The following is a 23,018-nucleotide window of genomic DNA, read 5'->3' as shown; positions in this document are numbered from 1 at the left end:
CCCAGTATTAGCAGGCTGTAGTGGCACAAGCTCCTTGGCCCTCCATCACTGGGCTGTGTTACATTGGAAGTAGCAGAGCTTGGCTGAGTTCACTCCCAGTCAAGGTCAGCTGACTCCAGCTAAATTCTTCCCTCTGAATTAACTGTTTGTTCTGTTCAGCACAGATATGCTGGGCCCTCATTCTACAGTCCTCCTCCTTGACACTTGTCATCAGCAGGTGTCCCGAGGCCTGGCCAGCTTCCCCCTGCCCCACACTTGTGATGAGTAAACACTGGACATCCTGGGAGTCCTTTCTCTTTGCTGCCCGGAGCAGCTTGGATCAGCCTGAGACTCAGTGTCTCTCAAGTCTCTGTCTGTGTGTTTATTCTAATTCCCACTTAGCTATCTTGAGGTCATTGGACTGGGTTGCAGGAGGTCAGTAGCACTGCAGGGCTAACCCGATACACTTGGATTATTCCGGATGATCCACTGTCAAGATGCCTACATCTGCAAAGAACCCTTCGCTAAATAAATAAAGTCTCATACATTCTGGAATGTGTCTTTTTTCTTCTTTTTTGGAGACAGGGTCTTGCTGCACAGTTGGCTTCATATTTGTGATCCTCCTGCCTCAGCCTGTCAAGTGCTGAGATTACAGGTGTGTGGTGCCACCACATCTAGCCAAGAATGTATCTTTGTTGTGGGACCTACCTGCTTCATCCCGGGGTTCCCCCCCAGCCACAGATGGCACGGATCAGTGGCTGTCCTTGCCATGGCCTGTGTGGCTGAAGAGCCCACAGAGGGAGAATGGTGGGGGATGAAGAAAAGACAGAAAAAGCTGAGGCCAGGTGGAGCCTTTCTCCTGATGGGAGAACAGGGCTGCCTGGTAACAGCAGCACTTGTATTTATAGTGGTAGGTAAGGGAAGTGCAAGGGGAGGTGAAGGAGCTGGTTTGGAACTGGAACAGGGAGAGGGGTTAATCTGCAGGGCTTCACCCTTGATAGTTTCATGGGGAAGGGATGGGCAGGAAGCATGTCCTCTTCTCGGTTGGGCCTTGTTCCACCAGGCCATCTCGTCACCTGTTCTCTCACGGGGCCCTTCCTCTGTGGGGCGGAATGAACAAGATGCATGTTCCTCATTCCACACCGGTTCCTGCTTCATCTGCAGGAGGAGGCGAGTTAGGCCCAGCCATAGTGATCTACAGCCCAGTGTTCCCAGCATGTCCTGGTGGTCAGTCTGCCCCTGAAGTCCTCCACCCTAGGGGGTTGTCAGGCTTAAGAGTCCTGGAGGTGCCAGAAGTTGTGGTGGGCACAGGCCCAGGGCTCTGCTCTTTTTTCATCATGCACACTGGAGCATGAGAACAGCAGCTCCACCTGGCACTGCGGCCTGGTGTATGGGAGACCAGGACTCTAGCTTGGAGCTGGAGCTCAGCAGCAACAGGACAGAAGCCGGAGCTGCAGCCCTGCTCTTAAGAGGGGATAGACGCCTCTGGAGATCCAGGAGTGTGGGAACCCACCGGCTTCCTGCAGGGTTTGTCTTGGAGGCAAAGTGAGGACTCTGGAGACCTTAGTGCCCAGAGGAGAGGCTGCCTGCCCCAGATCCTACCCGACATGGAACCTGGCCACTCCAGCTTGCTCCTGAAGGGAACATGGAAAATGCCAGCCCCTTCATTAAAGCTCACTGTGTGCAATGGGGCATGGTGACACATACCTGTGAGCCCCAAGCTCCTAGGTCTGAGGAGGCAAGAGGATCATAAGTTTAAGTCCAGCTTGGGGAACTTAGGGAGACCCCTCTCAAAATATAAAAAGCGGCTGAGGATGTCACTCAGTCCAGAGGTGCTGGGTTTGATCCTCAGTTCTACCACCAAAGCAAAGCAAACCCGTCTCACTATGTGCACGCAGCGCCTGCACTCCCTCCCTCATTCTGCTGGCAGGGAAAGCAGCAGGGACCCTGGATGTGGAGGCCTATGGAGCCTCAGCAAAGTCTTCCTCCGCAGAGCCTGTGAGCACTGATTGATGTGTCCTCTGGTAGATGAGGGAGGGGGAGTGACTACTGGGGTGGGCCGGAATGTGTGGGAGACGGTTTGACCCAGAGGGGTCTTCCACAGCTCCCTGCTAGGGGGATCAGAGACCCTGGGTGACCCATGGCTGTGAGCTCACCCTTTGGTGTCACTGATCCCACCCACGCCCTGGGTCTTGTAAAGCTGGCCCCGGGAGGACTGAAGCAGAAGAACATGTTTCCTGGGTGTAAGGGCCAGTGTAGGGACCAGGGAAAGGGGCGTTACTAGGACCTCTGTAGTGAGTCCTAGTCTCCTGTGAGCCCTGGCAGCACAAGGCGAATTAACTTATTAGACAGGAAAGTAGAAAAAATGAGACTTGGAGAAGAAGCCAAGCTTGGGTCTGATCAGTGCTGCTCTGGGCGGCAAAGGCAAAAGCCCCAGAGCTTGGGGCACCTTTATTCAGTCCATCGGGAGAAACAAATGAAGACTGGAGAGCTGCGGAATTCCTAGATCAGTGAGGAACTATGCAGATGAAGATTTAGTTCCTCCCGGGATGTCTTCAGCTGCTGTAATCTGGTCCTGGAGCCTCACAGCATCACCGGACCATTGAGGTCTCAGTTGTGACCGGAGGCCAAAACGGAATTATCTCTCAGAATGCCATAGCTGGCCTGTAGGAGGAGAACGAGGCTGACCAAATGAATTTCCCCCCAAATTATGTAGCATTGCTCCTGACAGGCCAGATCTAAAGCACACTCCTGTCTTGCTGCTGTTTTCAAGACATGTCCTCTAGCTCCTGGGCTCCAGCAGTCTCCTGCCTGAGGCTCCCCAGTGCTGGGACTACAGGCACATGTCACTGTGTCCAGCTCAGGAGGGCTTCAGAATGTCGAAACATCAGACATGCAGAAAATAAAAATAACACAGCTGGCTCCCTGGCCGTCCATCCTGCCTGTAGTATACCGTTGTACACTGGTTTCTTGAACTCTTGGCAAGGTCTGTATTTTGGGGGCTCCTTCTAATCCCTTAGGAACATCACCAAGGTCGTGGGTAGGCAGCTTCCTTGCCACCAACTGCCATAGGCCCTGTGGGAGAATAGGGCCCTTTCTGAGCACACAGGGTCTGTACCAGAGCATTGTCTTGAGGCCTATAAATTTCACCAAAATAAAGTTTTTGAAACAGGGATGTTGCTGGGTGTGGTAGTGCATGCCTGTAGCCCTGGCACTTGGGAGGCTGAGGCAGGAGTTCAAAGCCAGCCTGAACTACATAATGAGACCCTGCCTCAAAAAACCAAAAACCAAAACCAAAACCAGAAAACAGGGATGTTTACCATCGTGCGATTTTCTGTGGGTGCGGTGGGGAGTTCTGGATGAGCTGATGGCAGCACAGGGCAGCCGTGACTGGAGCAGAGGGTCAGACTGGAACAGTCCTTCCGTGGCAGCCCCTGGCTGACCCCTGGCCCGGCCCAGGGTGTGTGGGTTGGGCTCACAAGGCAGAGGCCAGAACCCGGGTCCTGTGAGGGAGCAGCGCCCTGGCCTGTCAGGACCGCGTGGTGCCGACATCCAGGGCTGGGAACAGGGCTGGCAGTGAGAAGCTCCTGTCCCACCAGGCAGATCCAAGGTTGCGCAAGCATTTCCTGTCCCCAGGCAGGGCCGGAGGTCAGAGGCCTTGCAGAGGTGGCTGACCCTTTTGTCCATCATGCCAGCGGGAGGGAGGTTGTCCTGGCACCAGGCCGGTCCATGTGGGGAGAGCCCTGCCGACGCCTTCCCGGAGTTCAGGGGCGAAGATGTGGGGGTGCGTGGGGTGGGGTTCCCTGAGCCTTCCTGGGGCAGAGATAGGCCTCGCTCTCTGCTGGATCCCACCAGCAGAGCCTGGGGAAGGCTGTGGCCCTGAGCATCCCCACCAGGAGCCCGCGCACTCAGTGTGAGCACAGGTCTGGGCTGAGTGTCCTAAGCGCTGCTGGGACTCCATGTAGGTCTTTCCACAGTCCACGTAGCTGCGGGAAATCCCAACAGGGTCCCCACAGGGAATGTGGAGTGACGGGGGTGCTGCGTGAGGGTGAGATTCAAGTATCCTCCTCCCTCTTCTGATGCAGGGGTATGAACCTAGGGCCCTGCACACACTAGGCAAGCACTCCACCTCTCAGCCACATCCTCAACTCTTTGTGGATTTCATTTTGACACAGGATCTTGCTAAGTTGCCCAGGCTGGGCTCAAATTTGCCATTCTCCTGCATCAGCATCCCAAGTAGCTGCGAAGACAGGCATATGCCACCTCTCTTTTTTCATTATGTTCTATTAATTTAGTGTGTTAATGATCCATTATTATTGATTACCATTCCTGCTGAGTCTCCCAAACTGGGCTGGCAGGTTCACCCTTTGTCCCCGTGTCACTGCTGCCTCCAGTGTCCGGGAAGGATAAACAGGGGAGGTCAGTGTCTCAGGTTGCCTGCCCTACAGACAGTACCCAGGCACCAGCCACAGTGGAGCGAGGGTTGGCGCCATGGCTGCTCCTGTGGGCTTCCTGCTGCTCTGGGGTGAGACATCCGGGGTGCTCCTGGGGCAGCAGTGTGGCCAGGGCCTCACCATTGACACTGTCTCCACAGGTCTCACCCTGGGCCCAGCGAGCGAGGCGGCCACAAGTGAGTCCAGGGCCGGGCCCAGGGCCAGGGAAGGCCGGGTCCCCGCCGCTTCGCTCCGAGCTGACCCCCGGTTCCTTCATCCACAGTGGTTGAAACCCGGCCCAGCCTCTGTGCAGAGTCGGCCTTGCCGCTGAAGCCCTGGGCCCAGCTGCAGCTGACCTGCCGCGCGCGCCTGGCGACCCTGGAGTTCCAGCTGCTCAAGGACGGGGTGGCCCTGGAGCACGTGCGCCTTGACTTCCCCGCCATTGCCCACCAGTTTGTGCTGGGTGAGGTGACCAGGGACAACCGGGGCCTCTACCACTGCCGCGCCGGTCTGGGTTCGGGGTGGACCCAGCTGAGCGGCCTCGTGGAGGTGACGGGCACAGGTGAGCAAGGCAACGGGGGGCCGCCCTCGCATGGCCCAGCACCCTAGCCTCAGTTTCCCCATCTATCCGATGGGGCCGGGTGCACCATGTGCCCCGTGCCCGTCTCCTGCCCCGCCCATGTTGAGCATGGCGTCCAGCTCGGCCAAGCCACCCTCCTGAGCCTGCCCCTCCGCAGAGCCCTTGCCCCCGCCCCGGCTCTCGGCTGAGCCGGTGTCCTGGATAACACCCGGCCTGAACTCCACCCTGCGGTGCCGTGCGGCCTGGCACAGTGCGACCTTCCTGCTAAGGCGAGAAGGTGACCAGGCATCTCCTGTGGTGGCCGAGGGCGGAGAGGACGGAGAAGCCACTTTCCCGGTCCACCGGGCTGGCAACTACAGCTGCAGCTACCAGACCCATGCTGCGGGGAGCCTCTCTGTGCCCAGCGACACGGTGACCATCGAGGAGCTAGGTGAGTGCAGAGGCTCCCCGAGGAGGGGAGGAAGGGCCTGGACCAGGCCTGGCTGCGGCTGCCCCTCTCTGGACCGGTCGCAGTGCCTGCCCTGGGCTCCGTCCCAGCCGCCGCCCTGTCCCCATCTCGCAGCCGTGCCCCCGCCGCCGGCGCTGGAGTTCAGGGGCGAGGACGCGAGGGTTCTGCGCCCCGGCGAGCGCGCATCCTTGCAGTGTGTGGCGCCCGTGAGCAGCGCGGACTTCGAGCTGCGGCGGCGCGGGGAGGCCCTGCGGGTGCCCATGAGCAGCACCAGCCCCGACCGCGTCTTTCTTGGCCTGAACTGGGCCGAGGCCGACGGCGGCCCCTATACCTGCCGCTACCGGCCTCTCCGCGCGGAAGTGGCCTGGTCGGCTGACAGCGCGCCTGTGCAGCTGGTGCGCAGCGACGGTGAGCTGCGGCGGGGCCGGAACTGGGACCCCCCTGCCTCGGCCTCCCGGCCTGGCTCCGTAGATGAGCAGGTTCCGAAGCGTCGGGCAAGTCCCGCGCCCCGCGCCCGCTCAGGCCCCTCTCCCGCAGGGTCGCTACCTGCGCCCGACCTCAGTGCCGACCCTGCCGGCCCGCGCCCCGTGCCCGGCTCCCTACTGCGCCTGCGCTGCCGCACGCCCAGGCTCGGGCTGCTCGTGGCGCTGGAGCGCGAGGACGCGCGTGGGCGCCGGCTGCTGGCCCTGCTGCGGCCTGCTCATGCCGAGGCGGAGTTCGAGCTGCGCGACGTCTCTGTGGCGGACTCGGCCAATTACAGCTGCATCTACGTGGACCCTGAGCTTCCCTTCGTGGGCTCCGCGCCCAGCGCTCGCCTGCAGCTGCGGGTGGACGGTGAGCGGGGCAGGGCTGCCTGCGCTTCCGGGAGGCTGAGGCAAGAGGGTCGTAGGTTGGAGCCAAACCTAGGCAGCTTAGGTCTGGAGTTAAAAATAAACAAGGGCTGGGGATGCAGCTCTGGGCGAAGGCCCTGGGTTCCTGCCCCAGGACCGCACGCACACGCGCACAGCATGGGGCTGGGCTCAGGTTATCCTGTTTAAATCCCTGACGGCTTTTCGCCAGCCGGTGCTTCAGTTCCCCTGTGCTGTACGTGTGTCCGCGTGGTCGTACTGCGGCCCTGGCCCCACCCTCGCGCGTTAACGTGGTTTCACATACCGGGGATCACGTCCTGGCCCAAGCGGCGCGCGCCTCGGCGGCCTCCGGACGTGGTGCAGTGCCCAGCCCTGCACGCCGTTCCTTGGTGGGCTCTTACACCCGATGTCCATGGAGGCCTGCAGGTGACCCCGTCCCACCCTGCCCAGGGCCTCCGCCCGCGCCGCGGCTCCGGGTCTTGGGGCCGCCGGTGACCCCGGGCCGCGACGCCGTCCTGCGCTGTGAGGGCTCCGTGCCCGGCGTGGTCTTCGAGCTGCTGCGTGCGGGCGAGGAGGAGGCCGTGGTGAGCGCCAGCTCCGCGAGCGCCGCTGCCGACCTGGTGCTGACCGCCGCTGGGTCCGGGCATGCGGGCAACTACAGCTGTCGCTACCGCGCATGGGGACCCGTGGCCTTCGAGTCGCCTTGGAGTGACCCGGTGGAGCTCCAGGTGGCAGGTGAGGGTTTGCCTTTCTAGGCCCGAGCAGTACTGGCCCATGCAGGACGGAGGTGGGGTCGTGGGCGCCTGTGGACCAAGCCCCTTCCTGTGGGGTCCCCGGGGGGAGAAGGCCCAGGACCCCCCCGCACTCCTCTTGTCTCATTTGTCTAGGAAGCTGAGCCGCCCGTGACCCAGGGTGTGTGGTACCCTTGGGAAACGTGGGCTTTCCGGTTCCCCCTTCCTCCCAGGAGTCAATAAACGCCGGCAAAGACTGTTCAAATGTGTCTTCCGTCGGGGCAGAGCCTGGCTGAGGCCCTGTCCTGAGAGTGGGGCCCCTGTGTCAGGCAGAGGGCTGGCTCCTCGGACCCCTTATGCAGACCCTTCCCCCAAGCCCCTCAAGCTTCGTCTCACTCCCTGTCCAGTCCTCAGCAAGCTGGGGGGAGCTGCGGCCCCCACCTCATCAGCTCCCACACCAGGGGGGTCAGGCTGCAGGAGGTGGGGGTGCAGCTGGGCCAGGTCTCCCCACTGGAGCCTGGCGTTGTGGAAGGGCCGGGCCGCCTCAGCTTTGTGTCTACCTGCTCCTTGAGGTCCCTGCACGCCACATGTGTGTCAGCACTGCCAACCAATAGGCAACAAAGTGTTTTTCAAGGTTACGGGATTAATTGAACCTAGGGCCTTCACTCTGAGCTGCATTCCCAGTCCTATTTTATGTTATTTTGAGATGTCTGGCTGAGTCACTAAATTGCCTAGACTGCGCCAGAATTGCCAGTGCTCTGGTCTCAGCCTCCCAGAGTGCTAGGAGTACGTGCACCACCATGCCTGGCTAATACTCCTGTATTTGTTTAATGTCCTCCAAGTCTATAATGATGCCACCTCTTCAATGCATGATTCTAGGATATCCCTCCTCATTGCTATCAGTTTTAAAAATCTTTTCCAAGCACTAGGTTTGGCTATGTTCATTTTTTTCCCATTGCCTGTTTTCTGTTCTGTAGGTCTGTGTTCGTATCAATCATTCCTTTTCTTCTATTTACTTCTGATTTAATTTTCCAGGGCCTGTAGTTTCCTTTTTCATAGTGTTTCACTTAGAGATGTAGATCAGTAGTAGAGTGCATGCTTAGCAGATGCAGGGCCCTGGGCTCCCCAGCACCTCAAAAATGAAGAAAAATCCTACTTTTTGGAGAACATTTAAAATTATAAATTCAACTTCTTTAACTGATATAATTGATACAGGCTCGTTTAGGTTTTTCACTTTTCCTTTGGTTAATTTTAGTAGTTTCTGGCTTTCAGGGAGACAATGGACTTCATCTAGGTTGTTGGTTTTAATTGTATAGGGATGTTCAATGTTTCCATCTAAATGTCTGTGTAGTGTTACAGCCTGTTTCATTCTTGGTACAGGCTGAGTACCCCTTATCCAAAATGCTTGGCACCAGATATGGCCTTGGATTTCAGATTTTGGAACATGTGCATAATGAGGTATCATGGGGAGGGGACCCAAGTCTGAGTGTGGAATTCACTTATGCTTCCCATGAGCCTCATAAATACAGCCCAAAGCTGGTCTTACGCTTTGGGCTTTGGTATTTTTAGGGTCCCAGCATTTTTCTTTTTTGGTACTGGGGATTGAACTAGGGTCCTTGCGCTTGCGCAGCAGGTGGCTGAGCTAAATCCCTGGCCCTGGTCCCTGCATTTTGATTGCAACTCATCATAGGAGGTAAGAAATAGAATCTTCAGAAAGTCAAATATTTTGGAGCATTTCAGATTTCAGAGTTTGGAATGCTCAACCTGTAATTTGTTCCTCCTCACTTTTTACATTTTTGAGATAGGGTGTTGCTATGTAGTTCAGGCTGGCCTTGAACTCAGGGCAATCCTGCCTCAGCCTCCCAAGTGTTGGGATCACAGGCACACATCACCATGCCCATTTTCCTTCTCACTTTTAAAATATCAGTCTGGAAAGAGGTCTATCAATATTTAGCTTTTTAAAGAACCAGTTTTGGGGTTAGTCTTACTGTTTTATTACCTTTTTTCCTATTATCTCATCATCTCTATCAATTTTTATTTTTGGTGTGTATAACGGGATTGGACCTGGGGCTTTTACACTGAGCCACATTTTGAGACATGGCCTCACTGAGTTGTTCAGGCTGGGGTCAAACTTGCAGTCCTGCTGCCTGGGTCTCCCAAGTGCTGGGATAGCAGGTATGCCATCATGCCTGGTTTATAATGCCCCGCTTTATTGCTGGTTATTTCCTTTGTTCTGTAGTCTACTTGGTATGATGTTTTCTTTAGTTTTGTTTTTTTTTTTTGGTACTGGGGATTGAACTCGGGACTTTGCACTTGCGAAGCAGGGTGTGGAACCAGTGGGCTAAATCTCTGGCCTGACTTGGTATGATGTTAACATAGCCACCTCAGCATTCTTTCATTGGCTTTTCTCTTGTACTGTGTATCTTTCCCTATTGTTTTTGTTTGTTTGTTTGAGACAGGGTCTCACTATGTTGCCCAGGCTGACCTCAAACTCAGGGTATTCCTCCTGCCTCAGCCTCCCAAGTGCTGGGATTACAAGAATGTGCCACCACATCAACCTTGAAGAGTTGTTTTTTTTTTTTTTGGTACCAGAGATCGAACTCAGGACCTTGCTCTTGCACAGCAGGTGCTGGAACCACTGAGCTAAATCCCGGCCTTGAAGGATATTTTAACTGATGTAGAATTCTAGGCTGGCAGTATTTTTTTTCTTCCAAGAATTTAAAATGTTTTTTCTTTGCTTTCCTGGATCCAGGGTTTCTAATAAGAAACCTATGATCTTTTATTTTGTCCACTTAATGTAATGCACTGTTTCTCTTGGGCTGTTTTCAAAGTTTTAAAATTTGTTTTAGTTTTCAGCAGGTTATGATGTGTCTGAGCATGGAGTTGAGATTACGCTGTTTTTAGGCTCATTGAGCTTTCTGAACCTGTTTTACATCTTTTGCCAAATTTAAGCTTCCAGACATTTTCTTTCTTTCTTTCTTTCTTTCTTTCTTTCTTTCTTTCTTTCTTTCTTTCTTTTTTCAGTTAATTCCATTTATCATATATATTTATTGGTTATCAACAGTGCAAGTTTATGCTCCAAAGAAATATGACAATCCACTAAAATGATTACATTTAATTTTCTCTTAAAGGCAGATGAACTAAATTTAAGAACTGGCTCTTCTTCGTATTTCATTCTAAAATTACTGACACATATTTACCAGAGAAATACTTATACATCATTCTGCCCAACATCAGTTAGTTTCTGCAAGTTTCTAAGATAGATGCATTTCTTGTTCAATTTCCAAAAAATAAATGATAGTTCTCTAACTGAAAGCACTTATATTCCACAGCTCTAAGATAAACATTAAAAAGAAAATACAGGCTGGGGATTTATCTCAGTGGTTCCGGTGCCTGCCTCGCAAGCACAAGGTCCTGAGTTTGATCCCTGGTACCAAAAAAAAAAAGGAAATACAAAAAAATGACCTCTTGGCTTTTGAATAGCCCACTTCACATAAAGTATTTTCTGTCCCAATGCTTTCTCAATTTCAAAAGATATTTACTTCCTACAAACAATCTTCATTTCATACTGTCTGTTTCCATAGTAACACTGCGGGACGCCTTGGCTACCCTAAATCGCATCAGCTGACTGTGGAACTTCTCAATCTTCTTCACATCTTGAGCTTGATCTGTTCTGTACACCAAACAAACTAAATCATCTGTTACTTTAATACACAAATTCCCATCAGGGTGCCTATATTTGAGAACCACCCGTGCTTTCCTCGGGTCCGCAAGGTAGAGCTTCTCGGCCGCGCGGCTGAACTCCTCCCAGGTCTGGCACTGCGACATCTCGGCCTGGACGCGGGCTCTCGGCTGCCCGCCCACCAACCGCCGACAGCCCGAAGACGGCGGCGTCTCCGGTAACAACCCTCTCCCCTTTGGATGGGCAGGCCGCGCTCGACCAATAGGCGTGAGGGATGTTGCCGAGCCGAGCCGGGTGGCCATGCGGGCGGGTGCGGAGAGGTTGTGGACTTGTCTTTCTTTTGTGTGGTGCTGGGGTCAAACCCAGGGTGAATGCCCTACCACTGCACTACACTCCCAGCCTTCATTATTTCATTTTTTTTTCTGCTATCATCATAAAGAATAAGGTAGCATATCCGAGAACACGCAAGGTTTCATCAGTTTCTTATTGTGATTGTGTTCCATGAGGCTCTTATGACATGTCTGCTTTCAAATGAGCATTTTCCTAATGGACTGCTTCTTTTGTAACAATATAGTGACTACCAGGAGACTGGGGCAAGGGTCACTTGAGTCCAGGAGTTTGAGACTAGCTGAAGCAACACAGCAAGATTTTCTCTCGCTCTTTTTTTTTTTTTTTTTGTGCATGGGCTGAAGATTCTCTCTTGAAAAAGGAAAAAAGCTAGCTGGGTGTGATGGTGCAGGCCTGTAATCCCAGCACTCTGGGAAGCTAAGGCAGGAGCATCAGAAGTTCAAACCCAGCCAGGCAACTTAGTAAGACCTTTCCTCAAAATAAGAGAGCACACAAGCTCAAATACCACATGGTTTCTCTTATATGAAAATCTATATATAAAGTATGAAATAAAAGACAGACGATAGGAAAAAGAGGAAAAAAAGCCCTCCCTGATTTACAAGTCATAGTCACTTGTGAGTCCGACATGGATCTGTGAAAGTTCACAACTCAGATGTTCCTTAAGTAAATCAGGGACTTCCTGTTTGTAAGACAATGCATCTAAAAGTGCATTGAATGTATCTAAAAGTGTATCTTCACTTAGTACAATTGTTTTACATGTTTTCTATATTCTTTGGCCTATTAGTCTGGTTTTCAATCTGCATATATAATAACTTTATAAGGTTAATTATAAATAAATGAATAAGTGAACCTGATGCTGGAAGAATAAAAGGGGTGTGCAGGGAAGGGGGAAATAATTGAAATGTTTTATGTGCATGTACCAGTTCCCTACAGTGAATGTTAAAAAAGAAAAAGCAGGGGCCGGGGATTTAGCTCAGTGGTTCCGGCGCCTGCCTCGCAAGCACAAGGACCTGAGTTTGATCCCTGGTACCAAAAAAAAAGAAAAAGAAAAAGTGAAAAGGGCTGGAGATGTAGCCTAGTGTGAAGCCTGGGTTTGATCCCCAGCACCCCTGCAAATATATAATCTATAGACTGACCCTGTGACCCTTGTAATGCTTTCCTACTTCTTTTTCTCCACTGGCTTTCAGCAGCTTCATACTCACTTTGTATATGGTTTTCTATTTCTCTATCTTCAGTTTTACCCTATCTTTGTCTAAAGAACATGTGGCTGATGTAAGCGAAATTCAGTGGCTCGTACCGGTCTTCTGCGTTGATGTATGGTCCATTTATTGGAGCTCGTGTGTGCTTGGGGTGCTCACACCATGCTCTGGCCCTGGGCTGTGACCCTGCCCAGTCAGCTACTCCCTGACCTGCATCTCTGGCTCTTAAAACCGGGATGGTTGTACTGGCCCTGGTGCTGGGTTAGGAGCAAATGAGGCGGTCTGTACATTACTTGGCAGACTGGCTGTACCCTCTGGCTTGTCTTTCTCCCTTAGTCACCTCACAGCACAGTGGGTGGGGAGACACAGCATTGGGCATGGAGACTGAGTGCATGGGCAGCAAAGAGAAGGGAGCTGAAGGCCACAATCAGAGCTTTGCATGACGTAGGTCTCGTCTCTCTGCTTTATAGTTGAAGACATCACTGGGAGTCAGGGAAGTCATTGTCTGAGGCCCACAGCAGCCCTTGGGGTGTAGGCATCTGCAGCTGCTCCTGTTCCGAGGAGTCTGCAGCAGGCTTGTCACCATTTCATCAGCAATGTACACAGTCTCGAGTCCTCCCTGTCTTGGTCGGCTGTCTCAGCCTCTGCTGCACTGTGTGGCCAGCTCTGCCTGTGTCTGAGACTCAGTGATACGGAAGTGAGGTCTTGTCTCTCCAGGTCTCGCCTTCCTGTTTTGAACCTCTCCTCAGTCTGTCTCTGTCCACAATCCAGGGAGATAAGCAGAGGCTGAAGGTGATTGTGGCTGGTTCACCACCTGACAGAATGGTAGGGTTGTCAGAGCAGAGGTATGAAGACAGGCACCCTGACAGATGAGGCAGAAGCTGTGACATCAGCTACAGAATGGGCACTGGAAGAGGGACAGGACTGCAGAGCTGTGAGGGAAGAACAGGGAAGCTGGCAGAAAATGGGTAACCAGTGGGTCCAGGGCTCCAGCTTGGTCCTAGGAAGGGAAGACTTAGTACAGCTGCCATGTCAAGGCCATGGCCACCAGGCCCATTGGGCACTGGGGCTGTTGCCTTGTGTGGCCTATAGTGGGGCCACATAGATGTCAGTCCGTGTGAGGACAGAGGAGGCAGAGCAGGGTGTCTGCCCAGGGAAGGCAGCAGTCACACACAACCAGGACATCACATCCTGCACACTGCTGACAGAGACCGAGACCTGAGCTCTGGGGATCCCGCGGTGCCCTTGGGAAGCACAGAGTGCACTCTGGAGGAAGTAAAGTGCCGCAACTGCAGGTGTGAGAGAGATGTTCAGGGCACCCTGGGAGCAGAGGCCAGCCGAAGTCTGCTCAAGGAGGTGGGGAGGCTTCTCTGGAGAGGGCCATTTGGAGGAAAGAGGACAGCTACTCCGGCAGGTGGAGGAAGTTAGCTTCTTCAGGAACCAGAGTGGTTCCTCATGGCTGCTGTATGCAAGGTGGCCCAGTCATGAGCCAGTGGGAAGCCAGTAAGGGGTCTGGTCTGGCCCAGGGCAGCACTCGGAAACCACCTTCCCCACAATGCACACACACACTCGACTTGCGCACACCTCAGGACAGCTGAAGAGGCTGCACAGGGCTCATGGCAGAGTGTATCATGGCATCCTCTACCCTGTCAGGCTCTGCAGTAGATGGTGACACACGCAATGGAGACCCTGGAGGAAGAAGCTCCCTGCTATAGTGTAATGCTGGCAGGAGCCAACAAGGGCTCCTAGAGGGGTGGGAGGGAGTGGGGGATGGCTCAGAGATGCACCTCTCCACGACGGGTGTGGAAGGTGAGAGGGAGGTGGACAGCTGTTGGGCCCATGTCAAGCTGCACCACAGAAGCATGTGGCAAGAGTATGAAGGCACAGAGAGGGCTGGGTGGGTGTCCCTCTGGACCACGCAGCAGAGGAGCCAGTGGAGAAAAGGAGGCTGGAGTCTCCCTGCTGCAGCATCCCGGCCCGGGAGACCGGGTGGACAACTGCTTCCCTTGGACTGGCCTGAGAACCAGTCCAAACCCCGGCTCAGTGACTAGGCTGCATAGGGCAGGGAGGGCAGCAGGATCCTGTTGAGGCCTCCCTGGCAGGCTTGGGTAGGGGTTCTCAGAGCTCGAGTGCTGCCTGACCCCAGGCACCTGGTCAGTAACCATCCAGTTCTTGGCCCTTGGAACTCAGGGCCACAGGGCCACGGTCACTGCAGGATGGTGTGGATGCACAGGGCATGGTGAGGGCTGAGCTGCGGCTGAAGGGCTTCCCACAGCTGCTGCACTTGCAGGGCTTCTCCCCGGCGTGGGTCCTCTGATGCTCCATGAGGGAGGAGCTACATGTGAAGGCCTTGGGACACCATGCACACCTATAGGGCTTCTGCCCAGACTGGGTCCTCAGGTGCTGGATCAGGGCTGAGCAGTCCCTGAAGGGCCTCCCGCAGGCATCACACCAGTAGGGACACTGGTGCTGCGTGATGTGCAACATCTGGCTGAAGACCTTGCGTCACTCTTCACAGGTGTACAGCTGCTCCTCTGTATGCACGCACGCGTGCTGCGCGAGGTGGGTGATGTGGCTGAAGCCCTTGCTGCAGTCACCACAGGCACTCAGTGTCTTCTGGGAGTGGCTCTTCGTGTGGGCCTCAAGGGCTGCATCACTCTGAACATTCTCCAACACTGGCCACACCCAGAGGCCTTTTTCCCAAAGGAGGCATAGGGAGGCCCTGTCCCATGATGATCCAAGGGACAGAATCTGTCCTCTAAGGAGGCTGCTGCTGGGAGGCAAGGATTGGCTATGTGCCTGAACTGTTTCCTGAGGCAGCAAACTCGAGGGTGGGCCAGTCTTGGAGGCATCCTGCTGAGGCCCCAGAGGTTCCCTGAAATCCATCTGCTGGATGACAGACTGTGCCTGGATCTCCTGCAGGATAGCCTCAGGCTCACCTGTGGTGGCAAAGGCGGGTGCTAGGGCAGCCTGTCCCATGAAGGAGTCCATGTCTGTGGCCACATCCAACCGCCCTGGCTCTTTCACGTGGCTCTGCTTGAAGCCCATCTCAGCAAGGTCTGTGCCTGTCTCCCACTCTGAAACAATTGCAGATGTGGTGTCGCCACTCTTGCCACACCAGGCCAGGCCCCTCTCTCTGTAAGGAGGGACGTGGGCCACCCCTGAGACAGCCTCATTTCCAAAGGGAAGTTTCTGACTGGGTATCTTGGACAACAGAAGGGTGTGGGCTGTCCTCCCACAGTGCCAAGCTGCATCACAGGTTCCGAAGTTTCCCTTGGTCCTGTAAGGCTCTTGTGCTTGGCCTAAGTGTTGGCAGGACAAACCCTCTGGTGAGACTGATCCAGGGGAGCAAGAGGGAGTCTTGGACTCTGCTGGCTCTGCCCCCCTGGCCAGGGACCCAGCTCTGGGAGGGTGGCACTGTCCTTTACACTCAGCACCTGCCTCTGGGCCCAGTGAGTACTGGGGGAACAAGGGAATTGCTCCAGATGCCTGTGCTGGTGAAATCTGTCGCCACAGAAGCCCAGTAGACACCTGCTGATGGGAAGGGCGGGTGAGCTACCCAGGCGGCCTCTTCGGAGGCCCCAAGACCACGCTGTGTGAAGCACTGTGAAGGTGGAGCATGGCTGAGGGGAAGCTGGACATGGGGTCTGGGTGCACAGAGCAGCTGAGGACATGTGATCTGGCTACACAGTGGATGCCAGGAGGGTGTAGGAGAGGAAGGGAAGTTGTCCCAAAGCCAGGGTCCAACCACCAGGCTATGCTGTGGATCTTGGCACAATCCTGCCTTTGTGCCTATTGTTCCATCTGTAAGACGTGATACCACTCGACTTCTTGGGCTCTTATCAGACTCCTGCTGAACGCCAGACTCAAAGGGCAGTGTGCAACTCCCACCACCTCCTCTCTGCTTCTAAAGGAACCACTCACCTGGGGAAACTGAGGCCCCACTGAGCGGTGACTGTGGCTATGAGACCACATGGTCAGCCCAGCACGGCTGAGGCCCTTTATGAGATTAGTCCTCTGCGGGCCTTGCTCCCCCGTAGCCCCTCAGACACCCTTGGGCCCTTTCTCTGGTCTGCATCTGCTCTTCCCAGAAGGCACTGGTCCGAATCACTACGTTAAGCGCCCCCACCCCCAGCTCCCTCTGCCTGGACTGCAGCTTTTCTTCATCCTCCTAGCACAACTTTGCCTTTTTTTGAAGCCTCTGCCAACCTCACAGGTGGAAGGGACCACTTGTTCCCTGTCCTTCCTGGCCCCCAGATGCCTGCCTGAGCCCAGGAGGGACCCAGCTGGTCTCTCCCCGAAAGGCCTGTTTCTCAAGGATACGGTACCAGGCATATGTCAGGAACTGTGTGGCTCTCACCTCTTTTATAATTCCCAAGATTGGGAGGTTTTGATTACAAAATGCCTTTTACCCACACATAAACTGAGACATGAGTCACACGGCATGGAGGAGGCCCAGCAGTGCTTGGATCTACAGGCCTTGGTGACCTATCTCCATCTGAACTTCAGGAACGTCCTGTCCAGCACACACCTCCCTGAAGCCTGGCCTGCCCACCCTGCCATCTGCCCGTCCTCGGGAGGGGCCTCACTTCCTGCCTGGAACTGTTTCTTGGCTGATCTTCTCAGCATGCCACTCAGCCCAGGCCGGGACACCTGTGTGGTCCCGAGTAGCAACGCCCACCTCAGCCCAGGACAGGTCTGGTCTGGTCTTCCCAGATGCTGGAGGTGGCCCAGGTTGAGTAGAGGATGCATGGGGACACCTGGTGTCTGTCTCCCCTGTACTCGTATCCTGGGTTTCCTTTGGGGAACTGCCCCCCGCTCAGTCAGTCCCCAGGAGTTGACTGGCTGAAGGTGAGACAAGGGCACTGGCAGTACTTCTAAGTGGCAACCTGAGAGGAAATGAGCAAGCAGCTGCAGCTCTGGGCAACAAGAGGGAGGAAATATATCAAGCTGCTCACTGAATGAGCAAGCTGCTGTACTCCCTGAGAAAAGGTGGGATGTGGTGGCAGATCTGACAGAACTGAGCCTAAACTTCCCTCCACCTTCATTATACTGCTCATCTGTAATAAGATCTCCACCCAGAGGGGGACAGAACACATTTGGGGCCGTGTTCAAACTCATGCTTTTACAGTAACTAGACTCCACTCTGGCCAGGCATGGCAGTGCACGCCTGTCATCCCAGCACTCTGGGAGGCTGGGGCATGAGGATCCCAAGTTCAGGACCAGCCCAGACAACTTAACAACTTAGATCCCATTTCAAGAAATAAAAAATAAAAGGGCTGTGGATTTAGCTTCGCGCAAAGGTAGATCTTGGATTCAATCCCTAGTACCACCAAAATATGAAAACCCCAAAGAAAAACCCTACACCCTGTCCAGAGGCCCCAGATCCCTTCAGAAAAAACTCATGAATCATTAATGACATTCCACTGAGACCCCAGAAAAGTGAAACGGATCCTTTGTTATGTGCTTCTCTGCATATGGAAGAGCCAGTTTTTTTTTTGTACTGGGGATCGAACTCAGGACCTTGCACTTGTGAGGCAGGAGCAGTTCACTGAGCTAAATCTCTGGCCCCTGGAAGAGCCAGCTTTGATATTTCTCCTGAGGCTGCCTACGGGACAGCCAGCTTTGTTTCTTTTTTACAGTTGATCTTAGCCAAAGGCTGAGAAGCGATTTTTGCTTCTTTTTTATAATCAACTTTCCAATTAAAGTCTGCCTCCTTGTTGCCTCGATTTTACTTTCCCGTATCACTGAAGAAAGGAGCTATAAGCAGATGTCAAAGGTGAACACAGGACTCTGGGGAGGGAATCTAACTTAAAAGTAAAGCTAATGCAGAAAAACTCAGTGGAGAAATAGAAGGAGAACAAGAAAAAGAGAGACACAGGCATGGTAGCGGCATGTGATCTCTCTTCTGGATATGGCCATGTCTGAGCCCCCTTACTTTCTTTGCTTTAGCCAGTTTGAGCTAGGATCTCAGTCACTTGCAGTAAAACAGACCAATCCATCTGCTTCCATGTGAGTTTGGCTAAGGTGCAGACACAAGAATGAGTGTGTGAGTGGCCCCGAACCAGTCCTGTACCTCCACATGCAGCCCAGGCTCTGCCCCATGTGCTGTCAACAGCTGCTGATCGACTCAGCCTGAGTCAGAATCTGAGTCAGATCCTCCACCAGCTCAGCAGCCTCTTCTCCACTCTTGGGGTACTAGACCCGGACCCAGGCCTGGGTCTTGGGGTGGGTGGGAGGGGCAGTGTGCCCAGGAACTGCTCCAGCACCAGCAGCTCCAGGGTCTCCTCCTTGGAGCAGGACTCAGGCCGCAGCCTCTGCAGGCACAGCTCTCGGAGCTGGGCCGGTGCTTCATTCGGGCTGGATAGCTCCTCATAGTGGACTCCCTGGAAGCACAGCCTCGAGCTAGGCAGTGTGGCCAGGGGTGGAGTCTTGGTCCTTGGAGAGGCTGGCTTCCTCTTTTTCTTCCACCTTCACTTGCAGGAAGCTGTCCTGGTCCCAGGGAACTGGGCTCAGAAAACACCTGGGGCAGCCATTGGGCAGTGGTGCTCAGGGAGACATGGGGTGCCTGTGTCTGCAGAAGTGTCAGAGCTTTGCCACCACTTGGAATGGGAACCTTGGCCGCATGGCTGCAGAGAAAGGCACACACAAGCATAGGACTTGGAAGTTGCATCTCGCCTCAGAGATACAATGACCAGTAATCAGGCAGCACCCATTCATGCCGAGCATTTAAAACTTGTAACTCCCCAGGTAGCTACACTGTCATCCCTGTACTTTATTTGCTAATTTTTTGTACTGTCTGAGGTTAACACTCATAGCTGACTTTCAGCCTTTCCCCTTTTCTACTGCGTGTATTTAAGGCTGTATATTTTCCTCTAAACATAGTTTTAGCTGTGCATCACAAGTGTGATATGTTCTATCTTCACTTTAACTTAGTTCAAAATATTTTCTAATTGCTGTTGTGATTTCCTCCTTACTTATAGGTTGGTTAATGCTGCCGCTTCATTTCTAAACAATTGGGGATTTTCCAGGGTTTTTTTTCGTTACTGATTTCTAAGTTAAGTTTGTTGTTGTCAGAAACTGGTCAGATTTTAATCCTCTGAAATTTGCTGAGACTTGGTTTGTAACCTGTCTGTGGTTAATTTTGGTTACTGTTCCATGCACACTTAAAAATAATGCAAAGCAGGGGCTGGGGATTTAGCTCAGTGGTTCTGCCGCCTGGCCCCCAAGTGTAAGGACCCAAGTTTGATCCCAGGTACCAAAAAAGAAAGAAAAGAAAAGAAAAAACCCCACAAAGCCTTCTTAGGTATGACACCAGAAGCACAAATGATAAAAGATAGTGCAAGGTCCTGAGTTTGATCCCTGGTACCAAAACAAAACAAACAAAAATGATAAAAGATAGAATGAACTGGCATTCACTAAAATTAAGAAACTTTTGTGATTCAAAGGCTATGACTAAGAGGGGCCGGGGATTTAGCTCACTGGTTCTGGTGCCTTCCTTGCAAGAGAAAGGTCCTGAGTTTGATCCCCGGTACCAAAAAAAAAAAAAAAAAAAAAAAAGGCTATGACTAAGAAAGTGAAAAGGCAACCCATGGAATGAGAGAAAACAGTGGCCAATCATTTATCTGATAAGGGACCTGTAGCCAGGACAATTCTGTAACAAAAAGACAAATAATCCCATTTAAAAGTGAGCAAAAGAAAAGAAAAAAAGGTGGCAAAAGATTTCTGTAGACATTTCTCTGAAGAAGATATATAAAATACCAATAAACACATGAAAAGATGCTTAACATCATTAGCTGCCAGGGAAGTGCAAATTAAAACTGCAATGAACCCTGGGGTGGGAGCATACACCTATAACCGTAGAATTCTGGGAGGCTGAGGCAGGAGGATCATAAGTTTGAGCCCTGCTGGGGTAACTCAGCAACTTAGTGAGACCCTGTCTCAAAAGAAAATTTTAAAAGGGCTGGGATATAACTTTATACCTGTTGGTATGGCTATAATCAAAAGACAGAGGGCCAGGGATTTAGCTCAGTGGTGCCTCACCTGCCTTGTAGGAGTAAGGTCCTGAGTTCAATCCCTGGTACCACACACACAAACACAAAGACAGATGACAAGTATTGGTAAGTTTTTTTTTGGAATTGTGGACTGAACTCAGGACCTTGCGCTTTTGAGGCAGGGGAGATGCCACTAAGCTAAATCCCTGGCCCTATTTTTTTGTTTTTAAGTATTCTGGATTGAATCTATGCTAGGCAAGCCCTCTACCACTAAGCTACATCCCCATCCCCAGCCCTTTGTATTTATTTTTAGGCCACACTAGCTTTTTGCCTCTGTTAACACATTCAACCTGTGCTACCACCTTGTCAATATTACTGTTCCCATTTTATTTTTTAATTTTGGTACCAGGGATGGAACTCCGGACCTTGCACTTGTGAGACAGGCACAGTTCCACTGGGCTAAATCCCCGGCCCAACTGTTCCCATTTTAAAAGCTGGGGAAAATGAGCTCCTTGGGTCATCTGGTCAATTGGTGCAGAGCTGGGGCTTGAACTCAAGCATGTGATGTCATGTCATCTTTTCTTCACATAGGGCTGCCTCTCACAAGCTTTCTAAACTCTGGAAGAACCATGAGCAATGAATGCTACTCGGGCTGGTGAGCAGTCACCTCCATTCACTACTAGTGGGGGCAAGTAATTATCTCTGGCAAACAATTTGGGAATATAAGATCATTAAAATGGCCATGCCCTCTAGTTCACTATTAATTACTTCTCAGACTCCAATTTCATCTGTAGTTGAGAGCTACTGAATTCAGAGGGGGACATTTCCTTTGTACTACAGGACTTTAGGACTCATTCCCACCCAAGGAGACCAGTAAGCCCCTCCCCTAGTCATATAACAAACATACCACACATGCTTCCAGATAACCAATGAGGTAGGGGCAATACTACTCTCAGGACGTTCTTCAAAGTTGCTGTACTGTTTTTTCTTCCTATTAGCTCTGGGTGAGGGTTCCAGGTTCTTTAGATCTTCACAAAGTTCTTTGTTTTGGTGGTATTGGCCATTGAACATAAGGCCTTTCTTTACACTGAGCTGCATCCCCAGCTCCTTCTTCTACTTTTTAGTTTGAGGTAGTGTTTCACTAAGTTGCTAAGCTGCCCAGGTATATATTTTTTGTTTGTTTGAGGCAGGGTGTATGTAGTTCAGGCTAGCCTTGAAGTCATTATGTAGCCCAGCCTCACCTCAAACTTGGAGTGATCCTCCTGCCTCAGCCTTTCGAATACTGAGATTACAGGTGTGCACCACCACACCCTGATTGTTTGTTGTTTTTGTTTGTTTGTTTTGGTACCGGGGATGAACTCCGGTCCTTGGGCTTGCCAGGTAGGCCCGGAACCACTGAGCTAAATCCCTGGCCCTGTTTGTTGTTTTCAAGACAGGACCTTACTATGTAGTTCAGGTTGGCCTTGAACTTACTCTGTAGCCGAGGCTGGCCTCAAATTTATGGTCCTTCTGCTTCAGCCCCCTGAGTGCTGGGATTACAGGAGTGCGCCACCATGCCTGGCCAACAGGTGTACATTTATACAGCTCTGATCTTTCACCTTCTCTTTTGTACCAGACCAGACACTCAGTCTACTTGCATCAGTCTCTGCTCAGGGAAACTATCCTTCTTTTGGTACCTGGGTGCAGCGCCACTGAGCTAAATCCCTGCCCTTGTCACCTTGCTCTTGTTGTTTCCTCCACGCACCTTGGCCTTTACCCCTGCTGTTTTCTTCTCCTGAAATACATCTCTGTATCTAACTCCTCCTCATTGCCCAGGCCTCACCTTAGCTGCCACTTCTTAGAGAACCATCCTAGTCACCTGGTAGCAGATGAAGTCCTATTCCCACATTGCCCTAAGTCTCTTTTTCCCCCCTCAGTACTGCAACACCTAAAATCCCTGGTGAAGGTCTTAGACACACACACACACACACACACACACACACACACACACAAATATTTTCCCTCAGCTCCTTGGCCCACCTTTGATGTGCTGAACATATATCAGCTTGAGGTTCTCCAAGCTCATCCAGTTGCTTATCCAGCTGAAGATGGTTCTTTCATTTCCTAGTTCTTGTTTGTACCCAGCCTGACATCAGTACCTATCTCAGAGGGTGGCTATAAGGTTACAGGATGATCCATGACAAATGTCCAGCACAGGCCTGGCACACAGCATACATGTATTAAATGTCCACTCTGATGACTTCATAGTCCCCTGCCACACTTAAGCTTACACTGGGGAACATATCTATAACTAGATGACCACTGGTCACCCAGGTTTGGCTGTAGACACAGAAAAGCACAAATGTGTTATATACTTCGGAAACTCTGTGGATCACTCAAAATTTAGTCTCCCTGATGAAATCTCAAAATACCCATACACATGCTATCTCAGAGACAGTCATGTCCCAAACATAGCCAGGCACACAAAGTATTTCAATGTAATCAGTCTAATAAAAACAGGTCCTCGTGGCATCCCCCCCCCCCCCAGTAAGCCCACCACAATCGCTTATCATTTCTGTCGGCATCTCAGCCAGGCCCACAGAGTCTCAGGCACGCGTGAGATCTCAATGTCAATTTCACCCACCTGCTCACTCACAGTGCGCAGAACCCAGTACAAAATCTCAACCAATTTTTCCGTCAGCCGCGCGCGGGCACTCCGGGTCTGTCAGTCGGTGACGTACTGGACGCGCTCGCAGGCCGGCATTCGGTCTCTCGCTCCGGTGCCTCTACCGGCCGG

At 52.5% G+C, this 23,018-nt stretch overlaps 2 protein-coding genes and 1 pseudogene across 3 annotated transcripts; 1 reads left to right on the top strand and 2 right to left on the bottom strand.

Moving 5' to 3' along the window:
- Nucleotides 1–4,355: 4,355 nt before the first annotated feature.
- On the top strand, nt 4,356–7,278 carry A1bg (alpha-1-B glycoprotein). 2 transcript variants are annotated; one of them, XM_013066259.3, is made up of 8 exons: nt 4,356–4,504; nt 4,574–4,609; nt 4,696–4,974; nt 5,150–5,422; nt 5,555–5,848; nt 5,978–6,274; nt 6,739–7,023; nt 7,176–7,278. In XM_013066259.3, exons 1-8 carry the CDS (start codon nt 4,471–4,473, stop codon nt 7,181–7,183), a joined length of 1,506 nt encoding a protein of 501 aa, XP_012921713.2. In that variant the 5' UTR covers nt 4,356–4,470; the 3' UTR covers nt 7,184–7,278. The 2 variants fall into 2 exon arrangements, with proteins under 2 accessions (XP_012921713.2, XP_004866610.2); XM_004866553.4 differs by having other exon boundaries at nt 6,715–7,023.
- A 2,841-nt stretch (nt 7,279–10,119) lies between these two features.
- Nucleotides 10,120–11,004, bottom strand: LOC101702057 (signal recognition particle 9 kDa protein). The gene has a single exon (XM_087200890.1). The coding sequence runs from the start codon at nt 11,001–11,003 to the stop codon at nt 10,578–10,580; it is 426 nt and encodes a 141-aa protein (XP_087057016.1). The 5' UTR covers nt 11,004; the 3' UTR covers nt 10,120–10,577.
- A 3,398-nt stretch (nt 11,005–14,402) lies between these two features.
- LOC110346044 (zinc finger and SCAN domain-containing protein 22-like) lies at nt 14,403–22,985 on the bottom strand (annotated as a pseudogene).
- Nucleotides 22,986–23,018: the final 33 nt, after the last annotated feature.

Source organism: Heterocephalus glaber, unplaced genomic scaffold, assembly GCF_053883595.1.
Source record: "Heterocephalus glaber isolate CG9 unplaced genomic scaffold, H.glaber_assembly_v1.0 deba00001745, whole genome shotgun sequence".
Classification (NCBI taxonomy): Eukaryota; Metazoa; Chordata; class Mammalia; order Rodentia; family Bathyergidae; genus Heterocephalus; species Heterocephalus glaber.
The sequence above is the reverse complement of the archived record's forward strand: the minus strand, read 5'-3'. Positions and strand labels throughout refer to the sequence as shown.

Coding starts and splice junctions, on each gene's coding strand:
- A1bg (XM_004866553.4), top strand. CDS start 4,471: ATGGCTGCTCCTGTGGGCTTCCTGCTGCTCTGGG. Junction 4,975..5,149: donor CGTGGAGGTGACGGGCACAG/GTGAGCAAGGCA, acceptor GCCCCTCCGCAG/AGCCCTTGCCCCCGCCCCGG. Junction 5,423..5,554: donor GGTGACCATCGAGGAGCTAG/GTGAGTGCAGAG, acceptor CCCATCTCGCAG/CCGTGCCCCCGCCGCCGGCG.
- LOC101702057 (XM_087200890.1), bottom strand. CDS start 11,003: ATGGCCACCCGGCTCGGCTCGGCAACATCCCTCACGCCTATTGGTCGA.